We start from the raw sequence: 18,884 nt of genomic DNA, 5'->3' as shown, positions 1-18,884 counted from the left end.
GTGCCCGCGCCACCACGGATCAGATATTCGCGGTTGGTCAAAGCGACGATATATCGAGTGATGTGTGTAGTTTAAGTATCGGGGCACTCTCGAGCTCCTTCGAAACCCGAAGTGGTTTAAGGTAAGGTGATTGTCTCTCGTGCCTGCTGTTTAACATTGCCCTGGTAGGTGTCATTAGAAGAGCGGGGATTAACACGAGTGGCACGATATTTCAAAAGTCGGTTCAACTGTTTGGTTTCGCCGACGATATCGACATTGTGGCTTAAATTTTTGTGAAGATGGCGGATACGTACTTTGGACTAAAGGCCGAAGCCAAACGGATTGGATTGGTCATCAATGCATCGAAGATGAAGTACATGAAACGAAGGGGTTCTCGAGAAGACATTGCTAACCTCCCACCTCGAGTTCAAGTTGGTGGTGATGAAATCGAGGTGGTCGATGAGTTCGACTATCTGGGCTCACTGGTAAATGCCGACAACGATACCAGCAGAGAAATTCAACGGCGCATTATGGCAGGAAATCAAGCATACTTTGGTCTACGGAGGACGCTCCGATCGAGTAGAATTTGTCGCCAAACCAAGTGAGCCATCTACAAGACGCTGCTCAGACCGGTAGTCCTCTACGGGAATGATATATGGACAATGCTAGTGGAGAACCAATGCGCCCTTGCGGTCTTCGATCGGAAGGTGTTGCATACCATATTCGGTGGACCACAGATGGAGAACGGAGTGTGGAGAAGGCGAATGAACCACGTACTGCAGGAGCTGCTTGGGGACCCATCTATCGTCCATACCGCTAAGATTGGCAGGTTGCAGTGGGCTGGGCATGTTGAACGGATGTCGGACGGGTTGGTTCGAAAAAAAAAATCGATTTTGACAATTTCATATCGATTTTTTCTGTGTATTTTTTCATCGGTCGAAAAAGTGAAACTTTTACCGCTTCAAGGCTTTACAGCCCGAAGTCGGATCAAGCTTAAATTTTGCATGAGAACTTTTTTAAACCGTTAACCATCACTCGCCCTCTTGGCTACGCCACTGATCTGAGCATAAAATGAGTGTTTTAAAGTTTTTTCAACAGAATCAAAAATTTGGACGTTAGATGGTTTTTGGGGGGTAATAAAACCTTGCCACTGTTCAGTCGCATTTTTAAACTTTTTTTTCCACCCTCACACCCTCATGTAATCAACTATAAAAAGCAAACCGGATGACATGGAATTTTTCGATCGTCAAAAACTCTCAGTAGCCTCCGAGCAGTGTAGCAATTTCAGTTTATTTCATCTCTAGTCTTCGAGTAACGATTGTTATGACCAACACATGAATACCTTCACTTGTTGTTGCTTAGCCTTTGGCATCAACTTAACAATCCAATTACTCAACACTTTTTCTGCGTTATTCACATTCTCTATACTCATATTAAATATAAATAGTACATTTGTTTTTTTTTCATTCATTAACATTTTGTTTTCGTTTTACCATTTGTTTACATTTGGTTTGGCTGTTTAGCACAACTGTACAAGGTCTAACTATCATCACGCTCCACACTTTTGCCGCTTTTGTCCGTTGTCATTAGTCTGTGTAATCAATTTGATCTTCTCTTCGTTCTTGACACGTTATTGCACTATTTTTTTTTCATTTGCTTTGTTCAGTTAGTAATGCCGGTGACATATTTAATACATCTCATTCTATTGATTCGCTTATCTGTAGTATAGTTCATTTTATTTTTGTTGTTTTCTCGTCCTTTCAATATTCTAGATGAATGCAATTGATTTTGCTCTAGCTCTGCTCCTATCAATGAGATTTTCTGTGCTATTAAAATTGTATTTATTCAAAAAGGGCAGTTTGTTGTATTTGCTGTTCTTTGTGTTGATTTCTCATGTCAGTTAATTTTGGCGTCAATTTTGAACTCTTTTCTGTTTCCGTTTTGTTCGTTTGTTCCTTTTTTTTTTCTTCTGTTTACAAATTGGCCGAAAAATATATGCCGAAACGTTGCTGCTGTACTGTGTGTATGTTACTGTGATTTTGTGTGTAGAATTTGTGTTTGGGTTGGTTATGTTTGGAATTTTGTGTGTGTGTGCGTACTATTAAGGGTGCATTGCTAATGGAATGTTCTCTACTACACTTGACTTCGACATCGTTGGGAAATGTGTTATCTTTTGTTGATTAACGTTGTAATGAAAACAAATTCGATTATTTGAATAAAACTGGTTTGTTTGCTAATTTTGCGCTAACTGTTTCTTACGTTGGTTATTTTTATGTGACTCATGTAACTGTATCTAATAGTAATTTGATTACACATATCACAAAGTATTATTTGCCTCATAAACACTGTATCGTTATTGAATAACTCGCCGTTACTGGTTTGTCGAGCAACTTTGCTTGCAAAGTTTTGAATCTGTTAAGCTTCTTTTTGTGTTGAATGTGGTTTGCTTCGTTATTCATGTTGTACAAAAGTTTTACGGGAAACAATACTTTTTGCATTTAGTGTTTATGGTTTTGTGTATCATTAAATTCGTACAGTTCGTTGATGATTTAATTTATAAATTGTATCTATTACATTTTGTAGTGACTAGCGTTTAATAGGTTTCTGTTTGTTTCTTTTTTTCTTTGCATAATTTATTCATTATTAATTAAATTCCTGATTTGTAATTCACTGTAACCAAACAGTTGTATTGCGGAATGTGTAGCATTGTGTTGCTCAACTAATCGCATTAACTGTTTCGAATAAACGTCAAATGTAACAAAATTTGCTTATACGTCGCAAAAGCTGCGGGTAAAACAGGATGTTTAATATTTAACTAGTTAACGTTACAAACTATCAATCGTTAAAAATATCATTAAACCCTTGTTTGCATATTTGCTGACTAGGTGAGGCCATATAGTTGTCGGCCATTTTGTAAATTTGATTGGTATACACACATACTGCTTTACCCGGGTTCTTTTACCGCTTAGTGTAATAACTTCCATCCATCTCATAGCCGATTGTTGTTGTCTTCAACATTTGACGTTTGAACCGTACCGTTTTATGTCTTTTCTTTATGTTCCACTGTTTTTTTTTTAATTTTTTCAATAATATTGTTTTGTTTTTCTGTTTTGTCTTCTACTCCGTTGCTTTTTAGTTTAAGATGTATCAATGAAAATTCAGTCTTTATACACAGATACAAAATCCTAGCAAATACAGGTATTGTTTAAATTTGTCACATTGTTAAATTGATCGTCGTACATAAAAGCTATTCTATTCACAGAAAATCAATCATTGGACTCGAAAAATAATTATCTAAAAATTTAACAGGTTTTAGAGCTACTCACGGAGTTTTTTTTCTAATTACAGGAAGTTAATTTTATAAGGAAGTTTCAATAGTTTGGCACACATTTGTTTGAAAAGCTTCATGTAGGCTTGACAAGAAATTGATTGAACACAAACAGTTTTCGAAAAGAATAAATTTCAGGACTAATAAGATGAAACAAGATTTTTTTATCCTTCATGCTGTACACAGTTTGAAACGATTGTATATATTTTTATAGTATAAAATTTTATCTACAAACTTTACTTAAAATAATTTTGATTACTAATATAACCGTTCGTGCTGAATCAATCCTCGCTTGGTTGATCGAATAACGTATCGAGCCTCGGGTGTAGCTTAACCAGCTTTTGGTCGCGGTACTTGTTTTTTAGCGGATTACACAGCACTTGTTTAGCTTTGCTTGGTTTTGATTCTGATACTCGTAGCAGTAGTTTGGCATCGATTTGTCCTGCTGTTCCGATTGATTGGTCATTTAGTGAGAGTATGATGTCACTTTGGAAAAGTAAATCTTTCAAAAAGGTTACCACCTGGCTAGTATCCGAATTGTGGGTGACAGACAGGAGTTTAACATTTCGTTATTCTGTGTTTGAATAACATTAATCGAGTAGCATATTTTCAAAAACTAATGTAACTTTGACAGATTCGCAATTAGAGGGCAAGTTTCGTTGCAACAATACATTTTTTCTGTTCTGAAACGCCTGATGTTGTGGAATGTATTTGATGTTAAACTAGATAAGATGTCGGAGATGAGTTTAATGAGCAACATAAGTTTAAAGTTCAAATTCATCGATTAATCCTGAGGTACACGAGAATAAAATTGAGCACATTCGCATGGTGAAAAGATCTGGCTGTATTTAGTTGTGCTCTGGGCTGTCGTTTTACCTTCAATCATCCCGCATCCACGAACGAGTTCTTCGAAACTACTCCCTACTAATAAATGCTATATAATCACTAAGCTCATGGGTGTTCGGAAGTGATACATTATGGAGCGTATGGGAAATAAGAAGGTTTTCTTTATCAAATTAATTCATACAAACAGGTTATCTGATGTTTCTATAATAAACTAGTAACTACTCCGATTGCTAATGAAATTACCAAGCCAGTGAATCATTGATGAACTACATTGCCTAAATAACAAATTCAATTAAGTTCTACATTACTCACTTGGAAAACAGGTACTTTAATAATAAAGCCATGATTTGAAGTTTGAACCGACGAAATTGTCCTTTTAAAGTTTTAGTTGATACTACAGAGTTGAACATGATTTAAATAAAACAGTAAATAAGTAAATCAATTGATCGGTGATTTTAAATCAACTAGATTGCTCAGGAAGTTGTCAAGTATCAGCCTAGTTGCTTGGACATGACTCCCCCCAAAGGGTTGACAACAGTGTGGAATTCTACAACAAATACGTAAGAAACCACTGCGTTAACTTTGCCGGAAAACCGAGCCGGTTTGCCCCTAATAGAACTCTATAAGCAACACGAAAGATGAAGTTTTCTTGGGTGAAAAATAAATATATAAAATATTTTTGTAACCTAGTATTTTTACTTGATGTTTCATACTTGAATTGTTTGGGACTAGGCTGGGTTGTCCAGTTCTTTGGGAATTACCATACTTTTTTTATTTTTAAGAAATCCAACAAGTTTTCAGTGGAATCCTCATTCAATAGATTTATTCATACGTGCAAAACTTCAATTTTAATCCAAATTACGGCTAGTATTTTAACTTTCTAAAGAAAAATAATTGCGCTTCAATGTGGTAATATGATTCTACAAACAATAATTTACGTGGTGATGAACCTTATAAATGCAGTTTAAGAAATACAGAATTCAAAGTTAAAAGAAGTAGAATAATAAGCAAAAACACCGCTTTTTTCATAAGTTACTCGTGGATAATCTCAACGATAAGGTCATTGAAATAAGTGAATAAAATTCCACAATTCACACATGGCAGCAGTCAAATTAGCAAAATGATTCAGGTAAAACTTCCAATGTTCTATTCTGTTCGCACTGTTTTTTAAATTTTATTGTTCATTCAGCAAATATATGAAAAAAAGCCCTGTCACAATTTTGTGCTTGATGGTGAGTCTTTCTGAAATAAAATGATAAAAAAATCGACTCTTTTTAATTTAACAATTTTTAAAAATTTGTTACTGTTGAACGTTTTACCAAATTTCAATTTTTTACCATCAAGTTGGAAGTAATTAGTGGGTCTTTCAAGGCCTATTTTCTTTTATTTTGGCAATAGAAATCTTTCAACATTTTTTAGGTTTTCAGATACGTCTTCATTGAACATAACAGTAGCCAGGCGTCTCCATTAAAGAGTCACAGTAACTTTTTCAATGGAGGTGCTTGGCTACTGTAACGCTTGATTGCCAAGTACCTACCATGGAACGGGGTGAAATTGATCAATTTATATAACAATTTCCAATTAACTAGCTTCATGTACATTTTTCCCGAAATAGTAGAATTTTAAAACAAGTACTGGTATGTGTTCCAGTAAACCTCTATAGCTATTGGTGAAATCTCTATCGTCTACTTCATGGAATAAATTCGATAATTCTATAAGATACTATGAGGTAAATTGGAGTGAAATTGATCACCATTGAAATCCATACATTCTTTTGGCATCGTGCTTTTTTTCGATATGCTAAAGATAAATAATGATTTCTGTGCTGAAAAATATCATTTACAGCTAGTTTGGAAACGAAAATAACAATATTTCAGGTTTTTTTATCCTCGCTTATTTTCCGTCGGTCTAGTTCCGCCACTGTTGTGGCCAATCACCGACGCCCAGGGAGGCGACTCCACACCCAGGACCCTAACTCACGACCCGTTTATTAACGGACCGGCGCCAACGGCTTTTCTTCCTCATGCGATGGAAGGCGTGATCCCAGAGATTTTTCGCCTCAGAAAATCTCCCGGTGTCGGCTAGGATTGAATCTAGACCAGTTGGGTTGGTTGTGAGTGGATCACGCCACCTCACAACCATCGACACCTATGTCGGCGGTGGGATTCGAACCCAGGCGTCGATCGTGGTTGGCGGAGACGTTACCAACCACACTAGGCCCCCGCAATATTTCAGGTTAAAATTTGTTTATTTTGGTTCACGAGCTGCTTGCTGCTAAATTTGCTCTTATTTGATCGTCGTTAGACCGATTTCGATTCGGTTTGTTGCAAAAGCTTAGAAACTGGCTCTGAAATTAAAATCTCTGTGGTTTCCTGCGAATTCATCAGTATTTCTTTAATGGTATGAAATGATCATTGTTGAAAATTACATTTTTTGAACTTTTATCAAACTTTACTCACTTCTTCAAATCTAACATAAATAACCCTCAACTAAGTTTACTTTAAGTAAATTCAGTACTTTTTTTGTTATTTGGAAACTTGTTCGATCAAATTTGATTGAGTTTTGACTGAGTTAGAAGAATTTTTCGAAAATATGAAAAAATTGCGCCTGGCATGCAACTTTGACAGGTATGTGAATCATGCAAAAGTTGTGTTTAAGGACACGTTAACATTGCTTAGTGTTGTAAGAGCAATATATTTTGATTAGTATTTTTTATCACAAATTTTCAGGTGATCAATTTCAGCCCACTGATTAATTTAACCTTCACCAATATTTAATACGGCGTGTAAAATGAGCTAAGGAATTCAATGAAAAAGCAACAATTGAAACGTAATAATAAAATAAATTGTGATCATTTGCTGCACCAATGAAATTTTGAGGTTTCAAGAAACATCTCTTGTTACTACGATGAAATTGTAACCATACAAGCAACAACTGAAGTTGCATCGTTGCTTTAAAAAAAAAACTTTACACCAACAACATGATTCGCGGTGTAGGCTTTGTTGTTCAACGTGTAATCGGCATTTGAAAACCTAACCTTCACTGGATAGATCTAGTGGGCGGAGCATTCAAGTTGCCAACGTGGTACATGCGAGACACACAAAACATTACTCCTAAAAGTTGCTGTCATGTTCGCAAGCTATGCAACAGCAACTTTCACTCGATCGTTCGCCTTATATTTGTTTCTGAGATGAGGTTATATACTGCGTTGTAGCTTTTTCCTAAAATTCATACTTTCTCTCCGTCAATTAAAATAGTCATCAGTTTCATTTGAAATGATCCGATGAACAACAGACGGGAAGGAGAGAAAGAAATGATTCGATGACTGTAGCCGAAAGGAATCGAACGAAAATGAAACTGTTCGAGTCGAAATGACAGCGCGAGGTATTCAGTTTCATTGTTTTGTTTCGAAAATGTAGAGCCCTGGAAGATATACCTATGTTCTTTACAGCGCTTCATGCAAATTTTATTATCTTAACAACGCAAGAGAAGAAAATATTTCAGCGTTGTAACTTTTAAACTGTTAAAGTTAATAACGTAGGCCATATAACTGTCAAATGACCTTTTATTTTACTGCGTAGTAACCTCTAACACCTGGACCCAAAAATAGGCAGAAAAGTGTGGGTTTATAAAACAAAATGAAATAATTTGCTTTGAATTTCATTATCACGCTAAGGTGCTGATTAATTGGAAAAGCAGAATTAAGAACTGAGCGATAAACTTGCAAGCATTTCTACAGCAAACGATGTGAATAGTAGAAACGTGAAAATTGAATAGCAATTGATAACTGGAGTTGAATCCTCATCAAATTTCTAGAGATAGTCAAAGATCAATCGCCATACAGACAGTCTTTTGTTTACCATAACGCCATGTTATTGCTAGTTCGTACAAGTTGCTGTTACGATACATCTACGTTGCAGAAATTTGCAACCATGCAACATTTACCATGTTGTTATCGAATTCCATGCATAAGTTGAAGCAACGGAAATGTTGCTATTGGCTCCGCCTCCTGCGCTTTTTCTGACATTGTATATGAAACTGAAATGGAGCTGCAACTTAGTTTCGCATAAGAATTTGTTGCTGTGATGCACAAAGTTCATAATCGTAACAAATTTTGCAGCTTGGGAAAGGTCACATACGAATTTTTATGAAAGACATTTCCCAGCAAACCAGAAGTTGTATAAGGATGTTAATTCTAAGCCGCTCAAATGTGCATATAAAGTTGAAATTACATGAGATGCAACAATAAATTTGTTTATATCGTAAAAAAATTGAAATCTTTTAAATGCAATATTAGGTTATATATGAAGCAATTTAACGTGTCATAAAATTGTAAAATGCGTAAAATGCGTCAGCGGTTCTCAACCTGTAGTAGGCGTTCCCCTGGGGGTACTCGAAAGCCTTCAGGGGACGAAAGGGGGCGGAAGAAAAATCAGTAATGGCGGCCAAATTAATTTTTCTTCTTAATACTCCATTTGTTGTTCAATCTTGCTCTTAAACATGCAATCAAACAAACCATAGTTCAATTTGAAACCTGAACTAGATTACCAGAAAATGATCTTTTACTACTCTATCCCACTCTGCGAAATCATTCCAAGTCAGGGGGTACAATCGATAGGAAAGGTATCGCCTAGGGGTACAAGGACAAAAAAATTGTGAATCGCTGCTCTAAGTTGTATAGAACGCAATTTAAAGTTTCAAATGAGACCGTTTAAGATAGCATACAAGATCGTAATCAATTTTTTTTTACAATGTACGTCTATGGCCTTCAGATTTGTACACATAGGCGCATTACATACATCTTATATAGTCATTTTTAACCAAATAAGGGTTCACTTAACAGAGTTAAGCGCGAGTTATGTGAACCAATTTGTTTGCTGGGTTCTTTATTTCTTTGTGTTCTTTGGGTTCTTTATTTCTTAGTGTTTTCATATGCTTATGCTTATTTAGTGCAGATGCTTTTTTCTGAATCTCAAAGTAATCACGTCAAAGTCGCCTCACGCTCTAACAATTAGGGGGAATGGGGGTAAGACGGACATGTGACGCTTAGCGATTTTTTTTTGCAACATTGACCCGGCCACCTTTTCACCAAGTTAGTTGATGATTTTCGAACCACCCTTCTAATGTTTACATTTGTCAAATTTGCAAAAAATTTACAAGTTTTGAAAATAGGCTACGAGTTCGTGTGCGGATGTGATTTTTGCGTGTCAGAAAATAGGATTTTTCCCCACAATTTTTCACGTTTTTTCGGTGTTGGTATATTTTCCGGTTATTTAAAACATGCCTGACCGATACGTGAAGAGATAGGGTAAAGTCTATTGTTATTGAAAAACTATGAGAATTTAAAAATTTTGTGTACTGGTGGGGTAAGCCGGTCCACCACCAGGGTAGGTAAGATGGACAGTGTTTATAGTATTATTTCCTTCAAATTAAGGTATGCCTGGATTGCATCCATCAAACGTGCACCGAAAGTCAATTGGCCGCTGTTACCGCGGTAAAATGCTGCATCCCTATGACCACTTCGAACAGGCGGATTGCATAAACTGAATTTTGTTTATATTTTTCATTTAAAACTTCTGTCTGAAATTAATAATGGTTTAAGATTTAATCCACTGCATAATAAACAACTATGGAGCTCTCTCTGTTTCCGACGTTAAAGTTACCTATCAATTTGGCCTAATGGCGCTTACTGGTCTAAGCATTGAGGAATATGAATCATTCATGTTCAGTATTTAACTGAAAAGATAATAATTTTCTTACGTACGCCGCTAAGAGTGCCAAGCTAAGCTGTTCAAGGTCGTATTGAAAGGTCTCAGTAACGATCAAACCGTTGATGAGATCAAACTTACTTTAACAGAATAACTTGGCAAAGCCCCTACCCAAGTAATTCTAATGAAACAAAAATCACGAGGTGAAAACAGTCAGAGAACTGGAATTTTCCTGGTTAATTATTCGATTAATTTTAACCGCACTGAGGTTAAAAAATTATTTTTTTTTTTTTGAAAAAGCACATACTATCTATAATGTGCGTATAGAGTAAGAGTTATATAGAAAATTTGGCAGAGGTGAAAAGCATATCATTCAATGTCGTATTTGCCAATGACATTGCCTAGATCTATGGCAACATGTAACATGGACATAAAAGGCCTTTACTGTGGAGGCTCTTCTCACAAAAAGGACACATGCCTTGTGGAAGAAAGTAAAATTTTCGCTGTGCAAATTGTAACGGCAACCGTATGTAAAAATTCAACAAATGTCCATTCCGTTAGGCTGTTTTTAAGGCAAGGCAAAGTGAACAAAATTGATTTTCCCAATCAAAACAAACTTCAAAACCTATTGCTAACCCTCCAATTATACCAATTGTACCGCCCAATTTTTCTACTCCTGCACAGGACCGCCTATAATATGCAAACGTTGTAGGTAGCTCGAATATCCTGGTAGCTCGAAAATGACCGTTAATGTGGGTAGACAAAAACAGCGCCAAACAAAAATTGGTCAACTTAGCTAGCATTACTATCGAGAATTTATTGTCTAATATCAACTTCCTGAGACCCGTTACGGCAGGTAAACTTTCTTTTCTGCAACCGGCAATGTTCGATCTTATGAACGCCATGTTGCAGGTAAATTCCAAGTTTGAAGAAATTCAAATTGGAACAAATTTTACCCTTAACATCGCTTCAAATTTAAAATTCAACAGTGATTAGAAGGAATTATTCAAAATTTCAGATTGGAATGCTTGCTCATCAAAAGCCAATGATAATGAGCTTTTTAATTTTTGAACTGTCAATAATGTGTTCATTGCAATTATTACTGAAACTTTCCTTAAACCACTTATCAAATTAAAATATGATCCCAATTACATGGTTCATAGATATGTCAGAATTCAGGGTTCTGTGGTAGAGGTGGAATTGTAATCCATCGCCAAATCAAATATCATCAAGGTGAGGAACGTGAGACGAAAGTTATTTAAACTTTGGTAAATGAAGTTCACACAAAACTTGGGATTTTATTTATTGCCGCTACATATTTACTATTCCGAAGCACACGCGAGGACAAGAATTCTCAACATTTCAACAAGACATTGTTGAAAGCTTTTATGATGACACTGTAACTACGGAAACAGAGTGAGAGAGGAAAGAAACGCTCTTTGTTACCTAGGTCCTTTCAAAAAGTTACGCGAGAATTGTTTTGAAGGTGATTTGCAAACCAGAAATCGTTCAAAATTTTTCCATATCTCATGAATCAGTTTTACACCCTATGAGCTCTGTTTTAAATCATCACAAAGCTGATTGGGAATAATATAAAACTCATATTGAAAATAATTTCAATATAGAACTAGATTGGCAAAGCGATGTGAATATTGATTCCGCTTTGAAAGCATCAAAAAATGTGCAATTATTAATGCCAGGAATGATTCTGTTCCTAAGGCTCAAGTGCAATTTGATTCACCAATAAATGAAGAAAATTTCCAACATCCAATTCGTTTGAAAAATGTTCGCAGACGTCAATACCAACGTTCTCATGACCCTGTTTTCAAAACTATTCATAAAGATTTACAGAAAGATATTGAACATAGATTTACTCTTCTGAGAAATCCAAAAAAATTTTGAGGCGTAAGTTGAAAAATTGAAACCACATTTAAAAGCATTTTGGAAGCTGTCGAAGATTCTCAAGAAACCTTCAAAGCCTGTTCCAGTTATAAAAGATGGTGAACATGTTCTTGTATCCAATGAACAAAAGGCTCAAAGGTGTTCATAATTCAAATTTGAATTTTGTTAGCCCAAAGTTACTCGTCAACATAACCTAATTTTTTCCCAGGATTTTTTTTGCCTGCAGAAATGATTGAAACTAACTTGAATGAGATTAATTCAATTTGAGTAACGCACGTTTTCGTCAGTGGTTTGCTTCGGTAGGTTATCTGCAGTAATCTTATAAAAACCTGACGACATTCGATACCCTATTGAAAATTTCAAAATTATGAAAGCACCTGCTTATGATGGAATCTTTAACATAATCATCAAACATCTTCCTGAGAGCGCAATGGAATTTTTAGTAAACTTTTTCAATAGCTGTTTTAAAATTGCATATTTTCCCAAATTATGGAAAAATGCGAAAAATATTCCAATTTTAAAGCCGGATAAGAATCCAGCTGAAGGTTCAAGTTATCGACCAATCAGTTTGATTTCTTCAATAAGTAAACTGTTTGAGAGAAATATTCTTGACAGGATGATGTCACACATCAATTAAAATTCAATTTTTGCAATTGAACAGTTTGGATTTCACCATGGGCATTCCACCACTCATCAATTGCTCAGAGTTACTAATATGATACGAGCTAACAAATCTGAAGGTTATTCCACTGGAGCTGCTCTTTTAGACATAGAAAAAGCATTCGCAATTTCCTAATTTTTCTAATCAAAATTTTAAAAAATTATCTAACTGATCGAACTCTACAGGTTGACTACTAGAATTCAAAATCTGATAGATCTCCTGTCAGAGCAGGTGTGCCTCAAAGTTGGGGTCCAGTTCTGTACAACATATTACTCCAGATCTTCATGATTCACGTCCAAGATGCATAGAGTCACTGTTCTGCGATGACACAAGCATTTCCGTAAAAGGAAAAAGTCTTCTTGTCATTAGCAGACGGCTTCCGAAAATTTTAGTTATTCTCTCTTCCCGTTTGCAAAAATGGGAAAATTTTCCCCAATTCAACTGATAATTTTTCTTAAAACCTTAAGGTTAAGTACTTGGGACTAATTTACGATAAAAAAATATTTTTAAAGAACATATTGAGAATATAAAAAGAATATTATAATTCCATGAATTTGCAAAACACGATATTAATTAGGCGAAAAAATAGTATAAATTGAAAATGATGAAAACCATTGTGATGACAAATAAAAAATGAAACTGTTGAATGATTTTAATGACGTTTTAGACCTGCCAGTTTAGACCATATGACTAGCCCGATCCAAGGTATTATGAAATAAACTACTTTGGTAAGCTCAGTGCCTGTTATGAATACGAATCAATTTCAGTTGGTTTTGTCTTGAATGGTATGGCAAGCGAAAATTCGTAACCACTGTCTGTCACCCAGTGTCACAATGAACAGTACCCTGTTCACCATTAAATTACCCAGATAAACATATCTCAAAAAGGATTAGTCTCTACTACTATACGACCTTGAAAAAATCCACCTGTTTTGCGAAATAAACACCGGATCATTAACTTTATACCGCGATTGAATAGTCCGACGGGTGTCCCCCTGGAACTTGACCGGGACCAACGTTACCCCCGCCGCCAGGTCCACCTCCAGCTCCAGTGCCACCGCCGCCACGGCCCCCGCCTGGGACAGCCCCTCCTACGCCGCTGCCGGCGTTGGCTGCACTATTGCTCTGTTGCGGTCGGGACCACAGCGACGAACGCATACCCAGTTTCAGTTTCTTGATCGTGTCGATGTCACACTCGGCCTCCGACAGCTCCAGCCGGTCCGGCGTACCGCTCTCGATCGGCACCTGATGGAACAGCGGACCACCACCGCCTCCCGGTGTATTGTCGGGTAAATGTAGTGGTGTAAGTAAGGATCTCATTGTTCCCCTATACATATAGATGTGTGTTTGGTTGTAGTTGTTGTATTTTTTTGGTTCACTTTTCGTGGGTTTTGCTCAAGACAACACAATTTAACGATTGATTGGTAATTTATGATTCAACTACGTGACTGAACGGATTGTATTTTAAAAATTTGTTAGACTTTGGAGGTTGTTGAAGAAACCTTCTGTTAGTTTACATAATATAACGTACTCTCAGGTTTGTGATGGATTTTTTTAACGTGGATTTTGATTTGGAAACAACGATCGCTAATTCGGATTTGTATTATTGGCACAATTTCATCAACAATCGGAAGATAGACGTGATGGGGTGTTGATTGTTCTACTACTGTGTATTGGGCGAAACTGGGACGGCATGCGAGGAAGTTGAATCGTTTGAGTATCGTTTCGACAACTACTACGAGGGGATACTATTGGCGATTGAGCGGTTTTGCTACTGAGAGAGGACTTGTGTCGTGGTGTGGTGTTTGTGTTATGGAGATGAAGGTGATGATACCTTGATCTGCCACGACGAGGTAGTGATTTTTGTTCAGACATCGGTGATAGGTCGGACGAAGTGCTCGACTGCGTACCGTGATAGATGAGACCTGGAATGGAACGCATGAAATGCTGGTTATAGGCGAGGTCGTCATCCTCACAGGCAGTTGGCTGAAGCAGGTCATCCTTACTATGCTTGATCTTGGCGTCGAGTTGATTCGACGATTCTGTTCGGCTGGAAGTCAGCTGATCTTGATCGGAATCTGATTCCTCACTTTCCGGTTCCGTTTTACGCGAATGCCTTCGCCGACCTTTCGATGAATTCTGTTGGAGCAAAATTTAAAAATAAAGAAGAAAATTATATAAATAACTGACGATTCGCAGCAAGGACACACTTGTTCACGCATTAGCTAAAGCCTCTACCGTGCGCTTCTAAAGGAAACTGGAAACAGTGTTGAACGGTGTTCGGAACAAAAAAATCAGTTCAATTTGGGTTTAGATCAGTGAAACAAAGCATCAACTAGAAGCCAATCAGCGTGTGTGTGAGTGTTATATTGAAAGAAAGAAAAAAATCAAACGCACGATATTATAGTAAGGCGACTGATTATGAAGTTGTCTCAATACCGCTGCAGGGGGTGGCGATGCGCATCCCTCGGTCATGGCGCGTTCATGGTACATGAAGGAGTGCAACAATGTGTTGGTTGGTCCGCTGTGATGTGGTTGGGCCAAGGTGCTTGCTTCCGATAGTTGGAACGTAGCGTACGGTGAAATATCTTCGGAGGTTTCTATTGCATAATGTTGGAGATGATGATGGTTAAGGTTTTCAAGGTCGCTCAAAATAAACAAGTTTGGATGTTACCTGGAATCTTATCACCCGCTTGCAGTGCCACTTTATGAATGGTAGCGTAATACCTGTCTCGTTGGGCATCCGCGCTCTGCTGGTTGCCGTCCATCGTATCCTTCCGTTCACGACCACGTTGGCCTGGGAAGTAACGAGGCGGCTCAGAGCCGATACCAAAACAGAACAGTACAATATACTCACGATATTTGTAGCAAACTACCGTGAACGCAATGCAGATGAGGGTTGCAGTGATGGTAATGATTATCGGTATTAGCAGCTGAATGTTGTTGTAGAAAACTTGAGAACGATGTCCTCTTTGTACTAAATCTGGCGGTGGTGGGTCTGTTGGAAAAGGATTAAACACCATTAACAAAGTTACCGGCAAAGTTCAAGAGCAAATCGTGCACCGTTGAGCAGGTTTTTAAAATAGGAATATGCACCGTAAAGAAAAAAATCTACGACTCAAAAAATATTACACCGACTTTGTATTGTAATTTTTTGAAATAAGAAAACAGCAAAGTCTCGGTGCTACATTCCGTTTCGGAACTCGACCTTCTGTTTATTATACACAGACTTAGCAGCTAACTATTGAGTGTACATGGTAATTGTGGTTAGCACTACCATCCTAATGACACTAACAGTCTCTCTCGAGCCCAGACTCAAACCTACGGCGACTGACTTGTTAGGTCATCGTACCTCGAGATCAGCTGGGAGGACAATTTTTTCAAATACGCATAATTGAAAGTTGTGACTAGAAGCACTTGAATAAACAAAGCTGGATTTCCTAATTTTTGTGTTTTATTAGAGCATTTCCAGCCCAAAACGTTAGGAACATATAGTACCTTTTTGGAAAATTTGTTTTTGAGAATTTTTTTTTAAAAGCTGAATTAGGAAACAAAAAAAACATTACACACGATAATAGAAGTGACGCATTCAGCACCAACTTGACTGACGCACAGTGGGAGGTCTCTAAACAAAAGTCGGAAAATCCCAAAAGTCTTCTTTGAATGACTGGAAATTACTATTATTACAATTTTTAGGTGGTGAACTTATTTCTTGTATCAAAAAATGTTGAGATGCATAAAATCACCTAAAGTGCCGTTAGGCTTGTTTCGTGATCAGTTTTTTTTTGCTTGGGGAACCGCTTTAAAATTCATCTCAACACCTACATTCATCTCATTGCTTTTATTTGTCCAATTTACTGTAAAATTTTACATGTATATTTTCCAGTCAATCATTTTGTTTGAATATACAAAACTGAATATTTTACAACTGACCACCATACGTCTCCATAGTTTCTATTTTTCAAAATATCTCCCTATGAGCAACGACGTGCAAAACGGGACACAAAAATCTGAAAAGTACAATAAATTTACCATACGCTGTTGTTTATCCTATCGTTCCGAACTGTTTCACAAGATAGTTTCACAGAAGGTAGAAATGAAATTAGAAATACATGTTTTTTTGGCTTCTCGGCCATCGATCGAGAAATTGGTTGTATTTTTGGCAAATCTTGAAAATCAACCATAAATAACATACATTTTCCTTCAAAATAAAAATTGTTGAATCAAAATCGGATCAAGACTGAGGGAGTTACAGGTATTTGAAGTTAAGCTAAAAATTGTGATTTTAAAACATGAAAATCATCGAAATTGTCTGATATGCAACATTCAAAGTGCGGCCGAAAATCGATATCAGCCGATTGTCATAAAATGTTGGGAAAAGGCCATTCACAGTTTGTTAATCTTCGGAGAAATACAAAACATCAAAAATATTGACATGAAAACTCAAGGTTTTTTCCGGCCTCCGACCACTGTGGGACGGGCTAGGAGCACTTTTTCAGAATTCAATGAAACTTTGTGGGTGTGTAGGCCGTACAAAAACAATTAGCTTTGCATTCTTTTATTTGAAAATTTATCTGGACTAACATTTGAAGAGATCTCTAGTTTTTAACACTCTTTTACATTGTATTTAAATTGAAATAAAAAAATTAAAAATAAATTGATTTTTGGGACCATACCTGGTTTTTAGAAAAAGGCTGTTGCACGATTGAGCTAAAGTTTTGTTTGGGCTGTTTTTCGAGAAGACGAAATTTTTGAGCTACAGCTAAACAAAATTCGAAAAGTAGATTTCAATTGGCACCCTACTGTTTATGTCATGCGATGAACAATAATTCGAATGTTGTTCTCAAATTGACCATTGACTGAACTAAGCAACGGTTTATTTGCGCGTTGCACGGTAAGTGGTAGCGCTGAAGATAGCAAGAAAACACTTAATATTTCACGTAGTTCTCTCTTATTCTAGCTCTTCAATATTCTGCCGCACTTATATCTCTACTACAACACAACCCGTACTGAGGATGAGTGATGTGAGCATACCAAACCATTTTTTTTCTAATCCCGTTTTGTTACACGATAGTCATTGTTTTGATTACTCTTTCCCTTTCCCTGAAAAGGAAGTTCTGGCTACGCTACTGCAACCGACGATATATTTCGTGTTAATTTTCAAATTACTCGTTAAACTGCATCAATATGCTTTTTGAAAGCAGATCCTAGCGTATATAATGTCGAATTCGCAATTGTTTGCGGTATAGCTACACCAGAACTACACTTTTACACTGTGGCTGTTCGTTTTTGGTTTTCGAGCTAGCGAAATTCTGGTTCTCATTTAACAACCATGACATATCGAAAAGTGTAAATAAAATTCATTCGAGTAGAATGTATCATGAAGGAAGGATTTAAGCCCGAGAATAAACATGCGCAAGTCATTGAACGAGTGGCCTGATGCTACCAAGATTCAAACCTACGACAAAGTGCTAGTCAAAGTCGACATTGTAACTTAAAGCACTCAAATTATACTGTTAAGCCCTGGGGAAACCGCTTTTATATACATCTCATCACTCTTATTCATCGAATTTACCGTCAAATTTTATTATTTTTCTTCAAAGTAAAACCGTCGAACACTCGACTGAATCGAGAGGTAAAATAAAATTACTGTTATTTAGAAAAAAGCAAAATTTGACAGTAAATTTGACAATTAATAGTGATAAGATGAATATAGGAGCAGCTTCCCTACGTCACCATTTCACGCAACATCTAGGGCTGTATACCTTGCAGTTTTTCTAATAAGATTTGTTTCATGTTCAGCGTTTTTTACGTATCACGTGTTTAGAGAAAAGTTGAGTTGGTTTGGCAGACTTTTGGGGAATTATCTGAACTTTCGTTTAAAAATATTGAAAAAATAAAATAAATAAATTTGGGCTCCAACACTGAAAAAAAAATTAAAAATCTATCTATCTATTTCAATATTTTTAAATGAAATTTCAGACAGTTTCCTAAATGTCATCCCTTGACAATTTTTTTCGAACTTTATTGAAAAAACTTCATCTCTTTTCAAATGATAGTTTGGATAAATTTTTAAAAATAAAATTTTTAAGTTGCTTAGACCCAAACATTCATAAAATTTCGTTGCATTTTGAGAGGGTGCTGCCAACATCTGGTTGAGTAGGCGCGAAATGCGCCAAGTGAGGAATACAGCAGACACCCGAGATTTTGTTATAGTTTTGCTCACACTTTGTTTTCTGGGATGTTTGAAAAATCTGTTAAAAAAATTCAAAATAGACGAAAGAAATCATCATGCATAATTTTTTGTCAGATTTTGGAGCATAATTTAAACTTAATCAAAAAAATTAGGCCTGCCGCAGAGGCTATTGTTCATGTAAAATAATATTCTATGGAAACTTTATTTTCAATTTCGTACAACTTTAAATCCAATGTTATTTTGATCGGATCTCGCGGTTAGAAAG

General features: G+C 36.5%; 1 protein-coding gene across 11 annotated transcripts in view; it reads right to left on the bottom strand.

Moving 5' to 3' along the window:
- Window positions 1–1,250: 1,250 nt before the first annotated feature.
- Window positions 1,251–18,884, bottom strand: part of LOC129725442 (cell adhesion molecule Dscam2) — a 300,301-nt gene continuing 282,667 nt past the window's right edge. For 2 of the 11 annotated variants that reach the window (XM_055681304.1, XM_055681305.1), the window contains exons 14-18: window positions 15,098–15,421; window positions 14,863–15,023; window positions 14,430–14,562; window positions 14,258–14,348; window positions 1,251–13,750 (exon numbers count right to left, since the gene is read on the bottom strand). In XM_055681304.1, coding sequence (XP_055537279.1) covers window positions 13,384–13,750; window positions 14,258–14,348; window positions 14,430–14,562; window positions 14,863–15,023; window positions 15,098–15,421 — 1,076 coding nt within the window. In that variant the 3' untranslated portion in view covers window positions 1,251–13,383. Of the gene's footprint in view, window positions 14,563–14,820; window positions 15,024–15,097; window positions 15,422–18,884 lie in introns of all 11 variants that reach the window. The other 9 variants (XM_055681301.1, XM_055681302.1, XM_055681298.1 and 6 more) reach the window with 7 other exon arrangements.

The sequence above is a fragment of the Wyeomyia smithii genome, chromosome 2, assembly GCF_029784165.1.
Source record: "Wyeomyia smithii strain HCP4-BCI-WySm-NY-G18 chromosome 2, ASM2978416v1, whole genome shotgun sequence".
Taxonomy (NCBI): domain Eukaryota; kingdom Metazoa; phylum Arthropoda; class Insecta; order Diptera; family Culicidae; genus Wyeomyia; species Wyeomyia smithii.
This window is presented reverse-complemented; position numbering and strand designations above follow the sequence as displayed.